The sequence below is a fragment of the Salvelinus alpinus genome, chromosome 5 (assembly GCF_045679555.1).
Source record: "Salvelinus alpinus chromosome 5, SLU_Salpinus.1, whole genome shotgun sequence".
Taxonomy (NCBI): domain Eukaryota; kingdom Metazoa; phylum Chordata; class Actinopteri; order Salmoniformes; family Salmonidae; genus Salvelinus; species Salvelinus alpinus.
The window spans coordinates 617,427-640,437 of record NC_092090.1 but is presented as its reverse complement, the minus strand read 5'-3'; the positions used below and the strand labels follow the sequence as shown (position 1 = coordinate 640,437).

General features: G+C 46.1%; 1 protein-coding gene across 1 annotated transcript in view; it reads left to right on the top strand.

Annotated features, from left to right (window-relative positions):
* LOC139575133 (multiple epidermal growth factor-like domains protein 11) overlaps positions 1-23,011 on the top strand; it is a 168,289-nt gene that overhangs the window by 48,269 nt on the left and 97,009 nt on the right. The window contains exons 3-4 of the mRNA XM_071400136.1: positions 18,406-18,652; positions 22,684-22,804. Of these exons, the coding sequence (XP_071256237.1) occupies positions 18,406-18,652; positions 22,684-22,804 (368 nt within the window). The remainder of the gene's footprint in view (positions 1-18,405; positions 18,653-22,683; positions 22,805-23,011) is intronic.

Sequence of the window (23,011 nt, the reverse complement as noted above, 5' to 3'; positions counted from 1 at the left end):
CCTCCACCCTTCCCTCCACCCTTCCTTCCCTTCCCTCCACCCTTCCTTCCCTTCCCTCCCTCCACCCTTCCTTCCCTTCCCTCCACCCTTCCTTCCCTTCCCTCCACCCTTCCTTCCCTTCCCTCCACCCTTCCTTCCCTTCCCTCCACCCTTCCTTCCCTCCCTCCACCCTTCCTTCCCTTCCCTCCACCCTTCCTTCCCTCCCTCCACCCTTCCTTCCCTTCCCTCCACCCTTCCTTCCTTTCCCTCCACCCTTCCTTCCCTTCCCTCCACCCTTCCTTCCCTTCCCTCCACCCTTCCTTCCCTTCCCTTCCCTCCACCCTTCCTTCCCTTCCCTCCACCCTTCCTTCGTCATTCCCTCCACCCTTCCTTCCCTTCCCTCCACCCTTCCTTCCCTTCCCTTCCCTCCACCCTTCCCTCCACCCTTCCTTCCCTTCCCTCCACCCTTCCTTCCCTTCCCTCCACCCTTCCTTCCCTTCCCTCCACCCTTCCTTCCCTTCCCTCCACCCTTCCTTCCCTTCCCTCCACCCTTCCTTCCCTTCCCTCCACCCTTCCTTCCCTCCCTCCACCCTTCCTTCCCTTCCCTCCACCCTTCCTTCCCTCCCTCCACCCTTCCTTCCCTTCCCTCCACCCTTCCTTCCCTCCCTCCACCCTTCCTTCCCTTCCCTCCACCCTTCCTTCCCTTCCCTCCACCCTTCATTCCCTTCCCTCCACCCTTCCTTCCCTTCCCTCCACCCTTCCTTCCCTTCCCTCCACCCTTCCTTCCCTCCCTCTACCCTTCCTTCCCTTCCCTCCACCCTTCCTTCCCTCCCTCCACCCTTCCTTCCCTTCCCTCCACCCTTCCTTCCCTTCCCTCCACCCTTCCTTCCCTCCCTCCACCCTTCCTTCCCTTCCCTCCACCCTTCCTTCCCTTCCCTCCACCCTTCCTTCCCTTCCCTCCACCCTTCCTTCCCTTCCCTCCACCCTTCCTTCCCTTCCCTCCACCCTTCCTTCCCTTCCCTCCACCCTTCCTTCCCTCCCTCCACCCTTCCTTCCCTCCCCTCCACCCTTCCTTCCCTTCCCTCCACCCTTCCTTCCCTTCCCTCCACCCTTCCTTCCCTTCCCTCCACCCTTCCTTCCCTTCCCTCCACCCTTCCTTCCCTTCCCTTCCCTCCACCCTTCCTTCCCTTCCCTCCACCCTTCCTTCCCTTCCCTCCACCCTTCCTTCCCTTCCCTCCACCCTTCCTTCCCTTCCCTCCACCCTTCCTTCCCTCCCTCCACCCTTCCTTCCCTCCCTCCACCCTTCCTTCCCTTCCCTCCACCCTTCCTTCCCTTCCCTCCACCCTTCCTTCCCTCCCTCCACCCTTCCTTCCCTTCCCTCCACCCTTCCTTCGTCATTCCTCATGGATTGTGATTGATTCGGTGTGCAAACAAAACTCCTGTGTATTTGACTTGGGTGTGTTGTTATCGTTGGTTTGTTTGACTGTGATGACTGTAATAACAGGAGATGGGCTGGTGTCTGGCCTCACTAAGCTGGGGGGGGCTGGTGTCTGGCCTCACTGAGCTGGGGGGGCTGGTGTCTAGTCTCACTGAGCTGAGGGGGGCTGGTGTCTGGTCTCACTGAGCTGGGGGGGCTGGTGTCTGGCCTCACTGAGCTGGGGGGGCTGGTGTCTGGCCTCACTGAGCTGCGGGGGCTGGTGTCTGGCCTCACTAAGCTGGGGGGGCTGGTGTCTGGTCTCACTGAGCTGGGGGGGCTGGTGTCTGGCCTCACTGAGCTGGGGGGGCTGGTGTCTGGCCTCACTGAGCTGGGGGGGGGGTGGTGTCTGGCCTCACTGAGCTGGGGGGGGGCTGTTGTCTGGCCTCACTGAGCTGGGGGGCTGTTGTCTGGTCTCACTGAGCTGGGTGGGCTGGTGTCTGGCCTCACTGAGCTGGGGGGGGGCTGGTGTCTGGCCTCACTGAGCTGGGGGGGGGACTGGTGTCTGGCCTCACTGAGATGGGGGGGGCTGGTGTCTGGCCTGACTGAGCTGGGGGGGGACTGGTGTCTGGTCTCACTGAGCTGGGGGGGGGGGCTGGTCTCACTGAGCTGGGTGGGCTGGTGTCTGGCCTCACTGAGCTGGGGGGCTGGAGTCTGGCCTCACTGAGCTGGGGGGCTGGTGTCTGGCCTCACTGAGCTGGGGGGGGACTGGTATACTGATAAGGAACCACACATCCATCCTAGTCTCTCTGATGAGGAACCACACATCCATCCTAGTCTCTCTGATGAGGAACCACACATCCATCCTAGTCTCTCTGATGTGGAACCACACATCCATCCTAGTCTCTCTGTTGAGGAACCACACATCCATCCTAGTCTCTGATGAGGAACCACACATCCATCCTAGTCTCTCTGATGAGGAACCACACATCCATCCTAGTCTCTCTGTTGAGGAACCACACATCCATCCTAGTCTCTCTGATGTGGAACCACACATCCATCCTAGTCTCTCTGTTGAGGAACCACACATCCATCCTAGTCTCTCTGATGAGGAACCACACATCCATCCTAGTCTCTCTGATAAGGAACCACACATCCATCCTAGTCTCTGATGAGGAACCACACATCCACCCTAGTCTCTCTGATGAGGAACCACACATCCATCCTAGTCTCTCTGATAAGGAACCACACATCCATCCTAGTCTCTGATGAGGAACCACACATCCATCCTAGTCTCTCTGATGAGGAACCACACATCCACCCTAGTCTCTCTGATGAGGAACCACACATCCACCCTAGTCTCTCTGTTGAGGAACCACACATCCATCCTAGTCTCTCTGATAAGGAACCACACATCCATCCTAGTCTCTCTGATGAGGAACCACACATCCATCCTAGTCTCTCTGATAAGGAACCACACATCCATCCTAGTCTCTGATGAGGAACCACACATCCATCCTAGTCTCTCTGATGAGGAACCACACATCCATCCTAGTCTCTCTGATGAGGAACCACACATCCATCCTAGTCTCTCTGATGAGGAACCACACATCCATCCTAGTCTCTCTAATGAGGAACCACACATCCATCCTAGTCTCTCTGATGAGGAACCACACATCCATCCTAGTCTCTCTGATGAGGAACCACACATCCATCCTAGTCTCTCTGATGAGGAACCACACATCCATCCTAGTCTCTCTAATGAGGAACCACACATCCATCCTAGTCTCTCTGATGAGGAACCACACATCCATCCTAGTCTCTCTGATGAGGAACCACACATCTATCCTAGTCTCTGATGAGGAACCACACATCCATCCTAGTCTCTCTGATGAGGAACCACACATCCATCCTAGTCTCTCTGATGAGGAACCACACATCCATCCTAGTCTCTCTGATGAGGAACCACACATCCATCCTAGTCTCTCTGATGAGGAACCACACATCCATCCTAGTCTCTCTGATGAGGAACCACACATCCATCCTAGTCTCTCTGATGAGGAACCACACATCCATCCTAGTCTCTCTGATGAGGAACCACACATCCATCCTAGTCTCTCTGATGAGGAACCACACATCCATCCTAGTCTCTCTGATGAGGAACCACACATCCATCCTAGTCTCTCCTTTCCTCTCTATCTGTACTCTGTTTGTCTCCCCCACTGCCTCTCAAATCACATTTATTTATATAGCCGTTCTTACATCAGCTGATATCTCAAAGTGCTGTACAGAAACCCAGCCTAAAACCCCAAACAGCAAGCAATGCAGGTGTAGAAGCACGGTGGCTAGGAAAAACTCCCTAGAAAGGCCAAAACCTAGGAAGAAACCTAGAGAGGAACCAGGCTATGAGGGGTGGCCAGTCCTCTTCTGGCTGTGCCGGGTGGAGATTATAACAGAACATGGCCAAGATGTTCAAATGTTCATAAATGACCAGCATGGTCAAATAATAATAATCACAGTAGTTGTCGAGGGTGCAGCAAGTCAGCACCTCAGGAGTAAATGTGAGTTGGCTTTTCATAGCCGATCATTAAGAGTATCTCTACCGCTCCTGTTGTCTCTAGAGAGTTGAAAACAGCAGGTCTGGGACAGATAGCACGTCCGGTGAACAGGTCAGGGTTCCATAGCCGCAGGCAGAACAGTTGAAACTGGAGCAGCAGCACGGCCAGGTGGACTGGGGACAGCAAAGAGTCATCATGCCAGGTAGTCCTGAGGCCCCCGAGATAAAGAAAGAAAGAAAGAAAGAAAGAAAGAAAGAGAGAGAGAGAATTAGAGAGAGCATACTTAAATTCACACAGGACACTGGAGAATTACTCCAGCTATAACAGACTGACCCTAGCCCCCCGACACATAAACTACTGCAGCATAAATACTGGAGGCTGAGACAGGAGGTGTCAGGAGACACTGTGGCCCCATCCGATGATACCCCCGGACAGGGCCAAACAGGCAGGATATAACCCCACCCACTTTGCCAAAGCACAGCCCCCACACCATTAGAGGGATATCTTAAGCCACCAACTTACCATCCTGAGACAAGGCCGAGTATAGCCCACAAAGATCTCCGCCACGGCACAACCCAAGGGGGGGCGCCAACCCAGACAGGAAGACCACGTCAGTGACTCAACCCACTCAAGTGACGCAGCCCTCCTAGGAACGGCATTGAAGATCACCAGGAAGCCAGTGACTCTGCCCCTGTAATAGGGTTAGAGGCAGAGAATCCCAGTGGAGAGAGTGGAACCGGCTAGGCAGAGACAGCAAGGGCGGTTCGTTGCTCCAGTGCCTTTCCATTCACCTTCACACTCCTGGGCCAGACTACAATCAATCATATGACCTACTGAAGAGATGAATCTTCAATAAAGACTTAAAGGTTGAGACCGAGTCTGCGTCTCTCACATGGGTAGGCAGACCATTCCATAAAAATGGAGCTCTATAGGAGAAAGCCCTGCCTCCAGCTGTTTGCTTAGAAATTCTAGGGACAATTAGGAGGCCTGCGTCTTGTGACCGTAGCGTACGTGTAGGTATGTACGGCAGGACCAAATCGGAAAGATAGGTAGGAGCAAGCCCATGTAATGCTTTGTAGGTTAGCAGTAAAACCTTGAAATCAGCCCTTACCTAAACAGGAAGCCAGTGTAGGGAGGCTAGCACTGGAGTAATATGATCCCATTTTTTGGTTCTAGTCAGGATTCTAGCAGCCGTATTTAGCACTAACTGAAGTTTATTTCGTGCTTTATCCGGGTAGCCGGAAAGTAGAGCATTGCAGTAGTCTAACCTAGAAGTAACAAAAGCATGGATTAATTTTTCTGCATCAATTTTGGACAGAACATTTCTGATCTTTGCAATGTTACGCAGATGGAAAAAAGCTGTCCTTGAAACAGTCTTGATATGTTCGTCAAAAGAGGGATCAGGGTCCAGAGTAACGCCGAGGTCCTTCACAGTTTTATTTGAGACGACTGTACCACCATCAAGATTAATTGTCAGATTCAACAGAAGATCTCTTTGTTTCTTGGGAGCTAGAACAAGCATCTCTGTTTTGGCAGAGTTTAAAAGTAGAACGTTTGCAGCCATCCACTTCCTTATGTCTGAAACACAGGCTTCCAGCGAGGGCAATTTTGGGGCTTCACCATGTTTCATTGAAATGTACAGCTGTGTGTCATCCGCATAGCAGTGAAAGTTAACATTATGTTTTCGAATGACATTCCCAAGTGGTAAAATATATAGTGAAAACAATAGTGGTCCTAAAACGGAACCTTGAGGAACACCGGAATTTACAGTTGATTTGTCAGAGGACAAACCATTCACAGAGACAAACTGCTATCTTTCCGACAGATAAGATCTAAACCAGGACAGAACTTGTCCGAGTAGACCAATTTTGGTTTCCAATCTCTCCAAAAGAATGTGGTGATCGATGGTATCAAAAGCAGCACTAAGTTCTCGGAGCACGAGGACAGATGCAGAGCCTCGGTCTGATGCCATTAAAAGGTAATTTACCACCTTCACAAGTGCAGTCTCAGTGCTATTATGGGGTCTTAAACCAGACTGAAGCGTTTCGTATACATTGTTTGTCTTCAGGAAGGCAGTGAGTTGTTGCGCCACAGCTTTTTCAATTTTTTTTGAGAGGAATGGAAGATTCGAAATAGGCCGATAGTTTTTTATATTTTCTGGGTCAAGGTTTGGCTTTTTCAAGAGAGGCTTTATTACTGCCACTTTTAGTGAGTTTTGGTACACATCCGGTGGATAGAGAGCCGTTTATTATGTTCAACATAGGAGGGCCAAGCACAGGAAGCAGCTCTTTCAGTAGTTTAGTTAGAATAGGGTCCAGTATGCAGCTTGAAGGTTTAGAGGCCATGATTATTTTCATCATTGTGTCAAGAGATATAGTACTAAAACACTTGAGTGTCTCCCTTGATCCTAGGTCCTGGCAGAGTTGTGCAGACTCAGGACAGCTGAGCTTTGGAGGAATACGCAGATTTAAAGAGGAGTCCATAATTTGCTTTCTAATGATCATGATATTTTCCTCAAAGAAGTTCATGAATTTATTACTGCTGAAGTGAAAGCCATCCTCTCTTGGGGAATGCTGCTCCTGCTCCTCTCTCTCTCTCTCTCTCTCTCTCTCTCTCTCTCTCTCTCTCTCTCTCTCTCTCTCTCTCTCTCTATTCAATAACATCTGGAAGGAGAGACAGACCTTCAATGTGGTTTACAGTGGATGTCTGTATCAGTGCGGTTTACAGTAGATGTCTGTATCAGTGTGGTTTACAGTAGATGTCTGTATCAGTGTGGTTTACAGTAGATGTCTGTATCAGTGTGGTTTACCGTAGATGTCTGTATCAGTGTGGTTTACAGTAGATGTCTGTATCAGTGTGGTTTACAGTAGTTGTCTGTATCAGTGTGGTTTACAGTAGATGTTTGTATCAGTGTGGTTTACAGTAGATGTCTGTATTAGTGTGGTTTACAGTAGATGTCTGTATCAGTGTGGTTTACAGTAGATGTATGTATCAGTGTGGTTTACAGTAGATGAATGTATCAGTGTGGTTTACAGTAGTTATCTGTATCAGTGTGGTTTACAGTAGATGTCTGTATCAGTGTGGTTTACAGTAGATGTCTGTATCAGTGTGGTTTACAGTAGATGTCTGTATCAGTGTGGTTTACAGTAGGTGTCTGTATCAGTGTGGTTTACAGTAGATGTCTGTATCAGTGTGGTTTACAGTAGATGTCTGTATCAGTGTGGTTTACAGTAGATGTCTGTATCAGTGTGGTTTACAGTAGATGTCTGTATCAGTGCGGTTTACAGTAGATGTCTGTATCAGTGTGGTTTACAGTAGATGTCTGTATCAGTGTGGTTTACAGTAGATGTCTGTATCAGTGTGGTTTACAGTAGTTATCTGTATCAGTGTGGTTTACAGTAGATGTCTGTATCAGTGTGGTTTACAGTAGATGTCTGTATCAGTGTGGTTTACAGTAGATGTCTGTATCAGTGTGGTTTACCGTAGATGTCTGTATCAGTGTGGTTTACAGTAGATGTCTGTATCAGTGTGGTTTACAGTAGTTGTCTGTATCAGTGTGGTTTACAGTAGATGTTTGTATCAGTGTGGTTTACAGTAGATGTCTGTATTAGTGTGGTTTACAGTAGATGTCTGTATCAGTGTGGTTTACAGTAGATGTATGTATCAGTGTGGTTTACAGTAGATGAATGTATCAGTGTGGTTTACAGTAGTTATCTGTATCAGTGTGGTTTACAGTAGATGTCTGTATCAGTGTGGTTTACAGTAGATGTCTGTATCAGTGTGGTTTACAGTAGATGTCTGTATCAGTGTGGTTTACAGTAGGTGTCTGTATCAGTGTGGTTTACAGTAGATGTCTGTATCAGTGTGGTTTACAGTAGATGTCTGTATCAGTGTGGTTTACAGTAGATGTCTGTATCAGTGTGGTTTACAGTAGGTGTCTGTATCAGTGTGGTTTACAGTAGATGTCTGTATCAGTGTGGTTTACAGTAGATGTCTGTATCAGTGTGGTTTACAGTAGATGTCTGTATCAGTGTGGTTTACAGTAGATGTCTGTATCAGTGCGGTTTACAGTAGATGTCTGTATCAGTGTGGTTTACAGTAGATGTCTGTATCAGTGTGGTTTACAGTAGATGTCTGTATCAGTGGGGTTTACAGTAGTTATCTGTATCAGTGTGGTTTACAGTAGATGTCTGTATCAGTGTGGTTTACAGTAGATGTCTGTATCAGTGTGGTTTACTGTAGATGTCTGTATCAGTGTGGTTTACTGTAGATGTCTGTATCAGTGGGGTTTACAGTAGATGTCTGTATCAGTGTGGTTTACTGTAGATGTCTGTATCAGTGTGGTTTCCTGTAGATGTCTGTATCAGTGTGGTTTACAGTAGATGTCTGTATCAGTGTGGTTTACTGTAGATGTCTGTATCAGTGTGGTTTACAGTAGATGCTTACCCCACTACATTAGTTTATTCATCACGTACACATTTTATAGCAATTATAAACAGTGCAGTGAAATGCTTACTTGGTTACTTTCTCCATGCTAGCAGTCAGGCTGTGAGCAGTGGGGCTTAGCCAAGATCTGAGGTCCAACTCTGTGTTCATCAGTTGTGTACTGCAGACAGTGGTGTGGGGTATGCTACTGTGCTTTACACCACTCAGCATTAATATTTGCACACACGCACACACACACACACACACACACACACACACACACACACACACACACACACACACACACACACACACACACACACACACACACACACACACACACACACACACACACAGAGAGAGACTTATCGCTTTAACGGGACACGCTACTGTAGCTATTGCTTTCCTTCTGAGCCGCACAGGATAATACTGTACCTTTCACCAGGATAATACTGTACCCTTCAACAGGATAGTACTGTACCTTTCACCAGGATAATACTGTACCCTTCACCAGGATAGTACTGTACCTTTCACCAGGATAGTACTGTACCCTTCACCAGGATAGTACTGTACCTTCAACAGGATAGTACTGTACCTTTCACCAGGATAGTACTGTACCCTTCACCAGGATAGTACTGTACCTTTCACCAGGATAGTACTGTACCCTTCACCAGGATAATACTGTACCCTTCACCAGGATAATACGGTACCCTTCACCAGGATAATACTGTACCCTTCACCAGGATAGTACTGTACCCTTCACCAGGATAATACTGTACCCTTCACCAGGATAATACTGTACCCTTCACCAGGATAGTACTGTACCCTTCACCAGGATAATACTGTACCCTTCACCAGGATAATACTGTACCCTTCACCAGGATAGTACTGTACCCTTCACCAGGATAATACTGTACCCTTCACCAGGATAGTACTGTACCCTTCACCAGGATAATACTGTACCCTTCACCAGGATAATACTGTACCTTTCACCAGGATAATACTGTACCCTTCACCAGGATAGTACTGTACCTTTCACCAGGATAGTACTGTACCCTTCACCAGGATAATACTGTACCCTTCACCAGGATAATACTGTACCCTTCACCAGGATAGTACTGTACCTTTCACCAGGATAGTACTGTACCCTTCACCAGGATAGTACTGTACCCTTCACCAGGATAATACTGTACCCTTCACCAGGATAATACTGTACCCTTCACCAGGATAGTACTGTACCCTTCACCAGGATAGCTGCAGTTCACCCTGCAAGATTATAACATCATATTCTCTCTCTCTCTCTCTCTCTCTCTCTCTCTCTCTCTCTCTCTCTCTCTCTCTCTCTCTCTCTCTCTCTCTTTCAATTCAATTCAATTCAATTGACTTTATTGACATGGCAAGTTATTATTACTTACATTGTCAAAGTATACATATCGAAAAATTTCAATAAAATATATATGTATATATATACACAAAATATATATATATTTATATATAAATAAATGGTGGGACTAACAGCAATAATAATAGTAGTAGTCTCTCTCTCTCTCTCTCTCTCTCTCTCTCTCTCTCTCTCTCTCTCTCTCTCTCTGTCTCTGTCTCTGTCTCTGTCTCTGTCTCTTTCTCTCTTTCTCTCTTTCTCTCCCTCTCTCTCTATCTGTTCTCTTTCTCTCCATCCATATCTTATTTCAAGCTCCCTGGATCTGCACAGTACTGTAAACTGTCCATGCCTTAAATCAGTAGCCCTCCCTCCCTCCCTCCCTCCCTCCCAGTCTGCCTGCTTTTCCTCTCCCTCTAAGTCCTGTTGGGTAATATGGATAGAAATTGAGCTTGTCATGTATTATAGTTTTACTTCCAACAGATACAATGTCATCCACACACACACACAGCAGGGGGCCCTCATCCTATTTCCCCACGAGGACAGGGTTTTCTCTCCCCACCATGGAAGCTCTTATGTGTGTCTTGAGAAGAGGAGTTGCTTGTGGATTTTTCAACTACTGTTAAATACCGTTCGTTGGTTTTATGTTGTAAACTGGCAAATGTTAGCAAACCAGATAAAGGGAAGGAGTTACTCAGACAGTGTGCATGTGTGCACATGTAGAGGACTGGATGCCGTGCTGCTAGCTTAGTGAGTACAGCTTCCTCATGATATCTCAGGACTGGATGCCGTGCTGCTAGCTTAGTGAGTACAGCTTCCTCCTGACTGGCTGCTGCTAGCTTAGTGAGTACAGCTTCCTCCTGACTGGCTGCTGTTAGCTTAGTGAGTACAGCTTCCTCCTGACTGGCTGCTGCTAGCTTAGTGAGTACAGCTTCCTCCTGACTGGCTGCTGCTAGCTTAGTGAGTACAGCTTCCTCCTGACTGGCTGCTGCTACCTTAGTGAGTACAGCTTCCTCCTGACTGGATGCTGTTAGCTTAGTGAGCACAGCTTCCTCCTGACTGGATGCTGTTAGCTTAGTGAGCACAGCTTCCTCCTGACTGGCTGCTGCTACCTTAGTGAGTACAGCTTCCTCCTGACTGGATGCTGTTAGCTTAGTGAGCACAGCTTCCTCCTGACTGGCTGCTGCTACCTTAGTGAGTACAGCTTCCTCCTGACTGGCTGCTGTTAGCTTAGTGAGCACAGCTTCCTCCTGACTGGATGCTGTTAGCTTAGTGAGTACAGCTTCCTCCTGACTGGCTGCTGTTAGCTTAGTGAGTACAGCTTCCTCCTGACTGGCTGCTGTTAGCTTAGTGAGTACAGCTTCCTCCTGACTGGCTGCTGTTAGCTTAGTAAGGACAGCTTCCTCCTGACTGGCTGCTGTTAGCTTAGTAAGGACAGCTTCCTCCTGACTGGCTGCTGTTAGCTTAGTAAGGACAGCTTCCTCCTGACTGGCTGCTGTTAGCTTAGTAAAGACAGCTTCCTCCTGACTGGCTGCTGTTAGCTTAGTGAGTACAGCTTCCTCCTGACTGGCTGCTGTTAGCTTAGTAAGTACAGCTTCCTCCTGACTGGCTGCTGTTAGCTTAGTAAGGACAGCTTCCTCCTGACTGGCTGCTGTTAGCTTAGTAAGGACAGCTTCCTCCTGACTGGCTGCTGTTAGCTTAGTAAGGACAGCTTCCTCCTGACTGGCTGCTGTTAGCTTAGTAAGTACAGCTTCCTCCTGACTGGCTGCTGTTAGCTTAGTAAGTACAGCTTCCTCCTGACTGGCTGCTGTTAGCTTAGTAAGGACAGCTTCCTCCTGACTGGCTGCTGTTAGCTTAGTAAGTACAGCTTCCTCCTGACTGGCTGCTGTTAGCTTAGTAAGGACAGCTTCCTCCTGACTGGCTGATGTTAGCTTAGTAAGCTGTTAGCTTAGCTTCCTTCTGATTGGGCTCATAACGAGGCTTGAACCCCGGGGTCCTCTGCCTCACTAACACACGTGACCGCTCTCCTGAAGCATCTTACCTAGTTACGCCACTGAAAAGCTCGCGATTGGGCAGCACAACTGGAGACACTTCAGGCTGAGGAGTGAGTTGTACACATCCCCCATCTGCTACGTATGCATGTGTGTGGCTGTGTGTTCGGGTTGGTCGTCTGTACTGAATAACCTGCCCGGGTCACTGTGGCCTTCAAACATGAAGTAGATTACAGACCTCACTCATTACTGCTGTTCTTTCTTCTTGGTCCTCCTTTCATGCTGAACCATTCTCTCTCTCTCTCTGTCTCTCTCTCTGTCTCTCTCTGTCTCTCTCTCTCTCTGTCTCTCTCTCTCTCTCTCTCTCTCTCTCTCTCTCTCTCTCTCTCTCTCTCTCTCTCTCTCTCTCTCTCTCTCTGTCTGTCTGTCTGTCTGTCTCTCTCTGTCTCTCTCGCTCTCTCTCTCAAGAGGTTTTAGTCATAGCATACAATTGGCCAACCATCGTCAGAAGTACCTGTAGTGTAGCCAGGTATGTGGTCTTTTATAAGACCTGTCTTGGGGACTCATGGCCTATTGTTGCTGCTAATGAATAACGGAATGGTAATGTGTGTTATTGTACGGTTCACATTTTAATAAGCCTGCTGTGACACATACAGTTAGTCTTCAAAAGCCTTTAGTTAGTTAGAAGTAACACAAAAGAGGAATGAGTGAAGGAGAAAAGGGGGGGGTTTAGTAGTCTCGCCCACAAGCCGTCTCTCTCTCTCTGTCCAGACGTCTGGTTTCACAGAGCCTCAGAACGCCTCAGATCCTCCCCTTTACATTGTGTTCTTCAAAAGCGCAAGCAGCAAGTGATTTAAACAAGGAAGTGAGTTCGGGAAAATCTGAAAAGTACGCGTCTTAGAAAAAGTTTTGTCATATAAACTTTATCTGCCCGAACTCAGAAACAAATGGGCTTCCAAAAAATGGTATGGTCAATGTGATAGAACATGTATTTTGGTTGGTGATTTTCACCATTTTTAAAGTCCCATCTAATACAGCTGTAACAGGCTCGCCCCCTCCCCCGGCCTCCATTTCAACCACACCCCTTTCAAGTCCAATCTAATACAGCTGTAACAGGCTCGCCCCCTCCCCCAGCCTCCATTTCAACCACACTCCTTTCAAGTCCCATCTAATACAGTTGTAACAGGCTCGCCCCCTCCATTTCAACCACACCCCTTTCAAGTCCCATCTAATACAGTTGTAACAGGCTCGCCCCCTCCCCCGGCCTCCATTTCAACCACACCCCTTTCAAGTCCAATCTAATACAGCTGTAACAGGCTCGCCCCCTCCCCCGGCCTCCATTTCAACCACACCCCTTTCAAGTCCCATCTAATACAGCTGTAACAGGCTCGCCCCCTCCCCCAGCCTCCATTTCAATCACACCCCTTAGTCTGCTGCCTGTCCTGGTCCCTGTAATTAGTCTGCTGCCTGTCCTGGTCCCTGTAATTAGTCTGCTGCCTGTAATTAGTCTGCTGCCTGTCCTGGTCCCTGTAATTAGTCTGCTGCCTGTCCTGGTCCCTGTAATTAGTCTGCTGCCTGTCCTGGTCTCTGTAATTAGTCTGCTGCCTGTCCTGGTCCCTGTAATTAGTCTGCTGCCTGTCCTGGCCTCTGTAATTAGTCTGCTGCCTGTCCTGGTCCCTGTAATTAGTCTGCTGCCTGTCCTGGTCCCTGTAATTAGTCTGCTGCCTGTCCTGGTCTCTGTAATTAGTCTGCTGCCTGTCCTGGTCCCTGTAATTAGTCTGCTGCCTGTCCTGGCCTCTGTAATTAGTCTGCTGCCTGTCCTGGTCCCTGTAATTAGTCTGCTGCCTGTCCTGGTCCCTGTAATTAGTCTGCTGCCTGTCCTGGTCCCTGTAATTAGTCTGCTGCCTGTCCTGGCCTCTGTAATTAGTCTGCTGCCTGTCCTGGTCCCTGTAATTAGTCTGCTGCCTGTCCTGGCATCTGTAATTAGTCTGCTGCCTGTCCTAGTCCCTGTAATTAGTCTGCTGCCTGTCCTGGCCTCTGTAATTAGTCTGCTGCCTGTCCTGGCCTCTGTAATTAGTCTGCTGCCTGTCCTGGTCCCTGTAATTAGTCTGCTGCCTGTCCTGGCCTCTGTAATTAGTCTGCTGCCTGTCCTGGTCCCTGTAATTAGTCTGCTGCCTGTCCTGGTCCCTGTAATTAGTCTGCTGCCTGTCCTGGCTTCTGTAATTAGTCTGCTGCCTGTCCTGGTCCCTGTAATTAGTCTGCTGCCTGTCCTGGTCCCTGTAATTAGTCTGCTGCCTGTCCTGGCCTCTGTAATTAGTCTGCTGCCTGTCCTGGCCTCTGTAATTAGTCTGCTGCCTGTCCTGGCCTCTGTAATTAGTCTGCTGCCTGTCCTGGCCTCTGTAATTAGTCTGCTGAGTTCAGCTCTTCTCTCTTCTTCTTCTCTGTTGAATAATAGAACCGGTGTGATGATAAAAACTTTTACAGAGGTGGGAGGTAACGAGAGAGAGAGAGAGAGAGAGAGACAGAGAGACACAGAGAGAGAGAGAGAAGAGAGAGAGACAGAGACAGAGAGAGAGAGAGAGACAGACAGAGAGAGAGAGAGAGAGAGTACTCAAACTCTTCAACATTATCCTCACTGCAGGTATTTTCCCCGATATTTGGAACCAGGGATTGATCACACCAATCTATAAAAATGGAGACAAATTTGACCCAAATAATTACAGAGGAATTTGCGTTAACAGCAACTTGGGGAAAATTCTCTGCAGTATTATAAATAGCAGACTACATCATTTCCTTGACGAACACAACGTCCTGAGCAGAAGCCAGATTGGATTTCTAAAAAATTATCGTACAACAGACCACATTTACACCCTCCACACTCTAATTGATAAACAAGTTAACCAAAAAAAAGGCAAAATCTACTCGTGTTTTGTAGATTTCAAGAAAGCATTTGATTCAATTTGGCACAAAGGTCTTTTTTATAAACTAATAGAAAGTGGTATTGGAGGGAAAACATATGATTTTATTAAATCAATGTACACTAAAAACAAATGTGCGGTTAAAATTGGCAACAAGCAAACAGACTTCTTCTCTCAGGGGCGTGGAGTGAAACAGGGCTGCCCAATAAGTCCAACATTATTTAACATCTACATTAATGAATTGGCAAAAATATTAGAAGAATCGGCAGCACCTGGTATCACCCTACACAACACTGAAATCAAGTGTCTGCTGTACGCAGATGACCTGGTGCTGCTGTCTCCCACTAAAGAGGGGTTACAGCAGCACCTAGATCGTCTTCACAGGTTCTGTCAGACCTGGGCTCTGACCGTTAACCTAAAAAAAACAAATATAATGATATTCCAAAAAAGGTCGGGAAATAAGGATGACAAATATAAATTCTATTTGGACACAGTTCTATTAGAACACACCAAAAACTACACATATCTAGGACTAAATATCAGCAACACAGGTAGCTTTCACATGGCTGTGAATGAGCTGAGAGACAAAGCAAGAAGAGCATTCTATGCCATTAAAAGGAACATCAAAATTGAAATTCCAATTAGAATCTGGCTCAAAATTTTTCAATCAGTTATAGAACCAATTGCTCTATATGGTAGTGAAGTATGGGGTCCACTCTCTAATAATGAATTTACCAAATGGGACAAACATCCAATTGAAATATTGCATGCAGAGTTTTGCAAGACTGTTTTGCAAGTACAAAGAAAAACTCCAAATAACGCATGTAGGGCAGAATTGGGCCAATACCCCCTCCTCATTCGAATAGAAAAAAGAGCCATCAAATTTTACAACCATCTAAAAACAAGTGACCCCAAAACATTCCATCACACAGCTCTACAATGTCAAGAGATGAAACCAGAGAAGAGTCCCCTCAGCCAGCTGGTTCTGAGGCTCAGTTCACCAACCCAAACCAACCCCATAGAGCCTCGGGACAGCCCTCAGAAAATCTGGCCCAACCAAATCATCACAAAACAAAAAGAAAAATATATAACCTATTGGAAAGACACCACAAAAAATCAAAGTAAACTTCAATGCTATTTGTCTCTAAACAGACAGTACATGGTGGCAGACTATCTGACCACTGTGACTGATAGAAAACTGAGGAAAACATTGACTAGGTACAGACTCAGTGAGCACAGTCTGGCTATAGAGACCGGTCGTCACAGACAAACCTGGCTGCCCAGAGAGGACAGGCTGTGCTCACTCTGCTCCAGGGGAGAGGTAGAGACAGAGGTGCATTTCCTACTACACTGTGACAAATACTCAGACCTAAGAGCATATTTCTTTCCCAAAATTATAACTCAATACAAAGAATTTGAAACTATAAAAGATGAAGAAAAAATCAAATATTTATTGGGTGAAAAGCCAAAATGTGCAGTTTTGGCAGCCAAATATGTGTCCTCCTGCCACAACCTGAGGGACAGCCAGTGAAAAATGCAAAGTAATGTTGATAATATTTCCCATTTAGCTTAGTTTTGTTTTGTCTTTCATACCAGGTCATATGTCTTCTCAAGTCATGTTGACACTGGTCTACTACTGTTGCTTTAATGTATTGTTGTTCTGATTAATATTGTTGTTGTAGCTGTTATTAATGGTAATCCCATGTCCACTACTACTATTATTATTGCTGTTGGTTCCACCATTTATTTATATATAAATATATATATATTTTGTATATATATACATATATATATTAGATTTTTATTTTTCGATATGTATACTTTGACAATGTAAGTAATAATGAACTTGCCATGTCAATAAAGTCAATTGAATTGAATTGAATTGAAAATTGAGAGAGAGAGAGAGAGAGAGAGAGAGAGAGAGAGAGAGAGAGAGAGAGAGAGAGAGAGAGAGAGAGAGAGAGAGAGAGAGAGAGAGAGAGAGAGAGAGAGAGAGAGAGAGAGAGAGAGAGAGAGAGAGAGAGAGGGGTAGTCACTGGCAGAGCATGACGCAATATGTGGGTGAGAGAGAGAGAGAGAGAGAGAGAGAGAGAGAGAGAGAGAGAGAGAGAGAGAGAGAGAGAGAGAGAGAGAGAGAGAGAGAGAGAGAGAGAGAGGTAGTCACTGGCAGAGCATGACGCAATTGGTGGGTGAGAGAGAGAGAGAGAGAGATAGTGTGAGCATGTGTGTTTGTGTGTGAGACAGAAAGAGAGAAAGACAGAGAGAGAGATAGAGAAAAGAGGGAGAGACAGAAGCAAGAGAGAGACAAGGTAATTTATGGTCCTGTCTCGTCACTGCTCTGTCCCCCACTCCGCTCAATATCAATGAAACATTTAACACTAGCAGTAGACTCCCCCTTGACACTCGCTTGCTGGGAAATAAAGTTGTTCAACTTTACAAGTCTCTCAGACTGTCTCTGTCTGGTTCAACAACCGCTTCCAGGGTCTCCTCTGATCTTCAGTTGATATGCATTCCAAATGTCACCCTGTTCCCTTTATAGTGCACTACTTTTGACCAGAGCCCTATGGGTAGTAGTGCACTACTTTTGACCAGAGCCCTATGGGTAGTAGTGCACTACTTTTGACCAGCACCCTATGGGTAGTAGTGCACTACTTTTGACCAGAGCCCTATGGGTAGTAGTGCACTACTTTTGACCAGAGCCCTATGGGTAGTAGTGCACTACTTTTGACCAGAGCCCTATGGGTAGTAGTGCACTACTTTTGACCAGAGCCCTATGGGTAGTAGTGCACTACTTTTGACCAGAGCCCTATGGGTAGTAGTGCACTACTTTTGACCAGCGCCCTATGGGTAGTAGTGCACTACTTTTGACCAGAGCCCTATGGGTAGTAGTGCACTAAATAGGAAATATGGTGCCATTTGGGAAGCAGATATCAGTTTCTTCAGTTGGTTTCTTTGCCAGCGGGACTCAAATGTAGGTCTGCGTTTGTGGTCGCTACAGTCAGGTTGTGTTTGTGCTGAACGCTGGCGCTCAGTCAGGTTGTGTTTGTGCTGAACGCTGGCGCTCCAGCATCGATTAAGAACGACTGAGGAAGAAACCAGGCCCCAATGTGATGACATCACACTACACCTGCCTTTAAAGTCAATTTCCCGGATGTTTGTGGATATAGTTTCTCTGGCCAAAACTCAGCTGATGCTAATTTAATCTGACTTGGTCCAAATATGATGGAATTTGAAGGAGAAATCCAAATCCAGACTATTTGACTAAACACGGCCTTTAACATAGCAGAAGTGTGTGTGTTCTCTCTGTCTGTTCCAGGGTGCTGTCTGAATATTAGAGTAAATTAGTCTCTTTAGAAACAGAGAAACATCACAGAGAAGCTTAGCTGGCCAGTCAGCATGGATGGAGAGATGTCATGTTTGATGTTTTGTGTACCTCTCTCTCTCTTTCCACAGGTTGTCATGTTTAATGTTTTATGTTCCTTTCTCTCTCTCTCTGTCTGTCTCTATCTCTCTCTCTCTCCAGGTTGCCATGTTTAATGTTTTATGTTCCTCTCTCTCTCTCTCTGTCTGTCTCTATCTCTCTCTCTCTCCAGGTTGCCATGTTTAATGTTTTGTGTTCCCCTCTCTCTCTCCAGGTTGTCATGTTTAATGTTTTGTGTACCTCTCTCTCTCTGTCTGTCTCTACTCTCTCTCTCCAGGTTGCCATGTTTAATGTTTTGTGTACCTCTCTCTCTCTCTCCAGGTTGTCAGGCTGAATTCTGGGGCCCCCACTGCACTAACCGGTGCCAGTGTCAGAACCGGGCCCAGTGTAACCCCATCACGGGGGCGTGTGTGTGTACAGACGGGTACCAGGGCTGGCGCTGTGAGGAGCTGTGCGAGACGGGGCTCTATGGGAAGGAATGCCAGCTAGAGTGCCAGTGTCTCAACGGGGCCACCTGCCATCACGAGACCGGAGAGTGCCTCTGTGCACCGGGATACACCGGGGCAGTGTGAGTGTCTTCAGTCACCTCATCAGTCTATGACCCTATGACTATCATGAGAACTAGTCCTCTGGGTATAAACATCAGTTCAATGTCTTTTGATTTAAAGCAGTAATTGACTGTAGCGACTGTTTCCTGGTTATGGTGTAGGGGTTTGTTCTCAGGGGCTCCAGGTAATGTAGGAGATTGTTTTAAGTTGATGGGATGACTCATCTGTTTAGCGGGGCATTGTGAGTGTCTGTTTCCCTTACTGTCAACTGGTTATCTTATCTACTGTTCTCCTCTGGTCCAGGGTGAGCGATGCATCTGAAAGTCATTATGCTGTATAACATCGGTAGTCAAAGTGACAACTATATATACAGTACCAGTCTGTTTGGATACACCTACTCATTCAAGAGCTTTTCTTAATTTGGACTATTTTCTACATTGTAGAATAATAGTGAAGACATCAAAACTATGAAATAACACATATGGAATCATGTGGGGGAAAAAAGCGTAAAACAAATCCAAATATATTTTTATATTTTAAATTCTTCAAAGTAGCCACCCTTTGCCTTGATGACAGCTTTGCACACTCTTGGCTATTCTCTCAACCAGCTTCATGAGGAATGCTTTTCCAACAGTCTTGAAGGAGTTCCCACATTTGCTGAGCACTTGTTGGCTGCTTTTCTTTCAATCTGCGTTCCAACTCATCCCTAACCATCTCAGTTGGGTTGAGGTCGTGTGATTGTGGAGGCCAGGTCATCTGATGCAGCACTCCATCACTCTCATTGGTCAAATAGCCCTTACACAGCCTGGGGGTGTGTTTTGGGTCATTGCCCTGTTGAAAAACAAATGATACTCCCACTAAGCCCAAACCAGGTGGGATGGCGTTTCGCTGCTGTGGTAGCCATGCTGGTTAAGTGTGCCTTGAATTCTAAATAAATCACAGACAGTGTCACCAGCAAAGCATCTCCTCCTCCATGCTTCACGGTGGGAACCACACATGCAGAGATCATCCGTTCACCCACACCGCGTCTCACAAAGACACGGCGGTTAGAACCAAAAAACTCAAATTTGGACTCATCAGACAAAAGGACAGATTTCCACCAGTCTAATGTCCATTCCTTGTGTTTCTTGGCCCAAGCAGGTCTCTTCTTCTTATTGGTGTCCTTTAGTAGTGGTTTCTTTGCAGCAAATCGACCTCGAAGGCCTGATTCACACAGTCTCCTCTGAACAGTTGATGTTGAGATGTGTCTGTTACTTGAACTCTGTGAAGCACTTTTTTGGGGCTGTAATCTGCAGTGCAGTTAACTCTAATGAATTTATCCTCTGCAGCAGAGGTAACTCTGGGTCTTCCTTTCCTGTGGCGGTCCTCATGAGAGTTTCATCATAGCGCTTGATGGTTTTTGCAACTGCACTTGAAGGAACTTTCAACGTTCTAGAAATGTTTCGCTTTGACTGACCTGCATGTCTTAAAGTAATGATGGACTGTCGTTTCTCTTTTTAAAGTAATGATGGGCTGTCGTTTCTCTTTTTAAAGTAATGATGGGCTGTCGTTTCTCTTTTTAAAGTAATGATGGACTGTCGTTTCTCTTTTTAAAGTAATGATGGGCTGTCGTTTCTCTTTTTAAAGTAATGATGGGCTGTCGTTTCTCTTTTTAAAGTAATGATGGACTGTCGTTTCTCTTTTTAAAGTAATGATGGGCTGTCGTTTCTCTTTTTAAAGTAATGATGGGCTGTCGTTTCTCTTTTTAAAGTAATGATGGACTGTCGTTTCTCTTTTTAAAGTAATGATGGGCTGTCGTTTCTCTTTTTATAGTAATGATGGGCTGTCGTTTCTCTTTTTAAAGTAATGATTGACTGTCGTTTCTCTTTTTAAAGTAATGATGGGCTGTCGTTTCTCTTTTTATAGTAATGATGGACTGTCGTTTCTCTTTTTAAAGTAATGATGGGCTGTCGTTTCTCTTTTTAAAGTAATGATGGACTGTCGTTTCTCTTTTTAAAGTAATGATGGGCTGTCGTTTCTCTTTTTAAAGTAATGATGGACTGTCGTTTCTCTTTTTAAAGTAATGATGGGCTGTCATTTCTCTTTTTAAAGTAATGATGGACTGTCGTTTCTCTTTTTAAAGTAATGATGGGCTGTCGTTTCTCTTTTTAAAGTAATGATGGGCTGTCGTTTCTCTTTTTAAAGTAATGATGGGCTGTCGTTTCTCTTTTTAAAGTAATGATGGACTGTCGTTTCTCTTTTTAAAGTAATGATGGGCTGTCGTTTCTCTTTTTATAGTAATGATGGGCTGTCGTTTCTCTTTTTAAAGTAATGATGGGCTGTCGTTTCTCTTTTTAAAGTAATGATGGACTGTCGTTTCTCTTTTTAAAGTAATGATGGGCTGTCGTTTCTCTTTTTAAAGTAATGATGGACTGTTGTTTCTCTTTTTAAAGTAATGATGGGCTGTCGTTTCTCTTTTTAAAGTAATGATGGGCTGTCGTTTCTCTTTTTAAAGTAATGATGGGCTGTCGTTTCTCTTTTTAAAGTAATGATGGACTGTCGTTTCTCTTTTTAAAGTAATGATGGACTGTCGTTTCTCTTTGCTTATTTGAGCTGTTCTTGCCATAATATGGACTTGGCCTTTTACCAAATAGGGCCATCTTCTGTATACCACCCCTACCTTGTCACAACACAACTGATTGGCTCAATCGCATTAAGAAGGAAATAAATTCCACAAATTAACTTTTAACAAGGCACACCTGTTAATTGAAATGCATTCCAGGTGACTACCTCATGGAGCTGGTTGAGAGAATACCAAGATTGTGCAAAGCTGTCATCAAGGCAAAGGGTGGCTACTTTGAAGAATCTCGAGTATATTTTGATTTGTTTAACACTTTTTTGGTTACTACATGATTCAATATGTGTTATTTCATAGTTTTGATGTCTTCACTGTTATTCTACAATGTAGAAAATAGTAAAAATAAAGAAAAGCCCTTGAATGAGTAGGTGTGTCCAAACTTTTGACTGGTACTGTAACTACACACATATATATAACAACTGTACATACATGTAACGATGTGCGCTGAGAGTCAGGAAGCAAGTTCAGGGAGGGTTTTAATAAACAGAAGAAACAACGAACAGGAAACACAGACAACGCATCGACATGAAAACAGAGTCAGTAACACCTGAGGAAAGAACCAAGGAGAGACAGATATAGGGAAGATAATCAAGGAGGTGATGGAGTCCAGGTGAGAGGCATGAGGCGCAGGTGCACGAGACGATGGTGACAGGTGTGCTTGATGATGGTGACAGGTGTGCTTGACGATGGTGACAGGTGTGCTTGACGATGGTGACAGGTGTGCTTGACGATGGTGACAGGTGTGCTTGATGATGGTGACAGGTGTGCTTGACGATGGTGACAGGTGCACGAGACGATGGTGACAGGTGTGCTTGATGATGGTGACAGGTGTGCTTGACGATGGTGACAGGTGTGCTTGACGATGGTGACAGGTGTGCTTGACGATGGTGACAGGTGTGTGAGACGATGGTGACAGGTGTGCTTGACGATGGTGACAGGTGTGCTTGACGATGGTGACAGGTGTGCGGGACAATCAGCAGCCTGATGACCTAGAGGCCGGAGAGGGAGTATACGTGACAACACTGTATATATAACAACTATACATGTATATAACAATGGTAGACAGTGGAGTTGGGTAAGACACATACAGATCAGACACCAGGCTATGTGTGGGTGCTTCAATACATTACACATACAGATCAGACACCAGGCTATGTGTGGGTGCGTCAATACATTACACAGTTCAGATCAGACACCAGGCTATGTGTGGGTGCTTTAATACATTACACAGTTCAGATCAGACACCAGGCTATATGTGGGTGCTTTAATACATTACACAGTTCAGATCAGACACCAGGCTATGTGTGGGTTCTTCAATACATTACACAGTTCAGATCAGACACCAGGCTATATGTGGGTGTGTCAATACATTACATTAAACAGTTTAGGTGGGTCTCATGATGTCTCCACTGGTCTCTTCCTGTGTCCCTTCAGCTGTGGTGAGCGGTGTCCCTCTGGTAGTCATGGCGCCCAGTGTGAGCTGCGTTGCCCGTGTCAGAACGGTGGAACGTGCCATCACGTCACGGGGGAGTGCTCCTGCCCCGCTGGATGGATGGTACGAGCCAGACACCACACACCATTACACCATTACATAGTCTAATTTTCTACAGATTTATTCACAGTCCACAGCCTTCTCCCAGACAGCTTTATTCACAGTCCACATCCTTCTCCCAGACAGCTTCATTCACAGTCCACATCCTTCTCCCAGACAGCTTAATTCACAGTCCACAGCCTTCCCCCAGACAGCTTAATTCACAGTCCA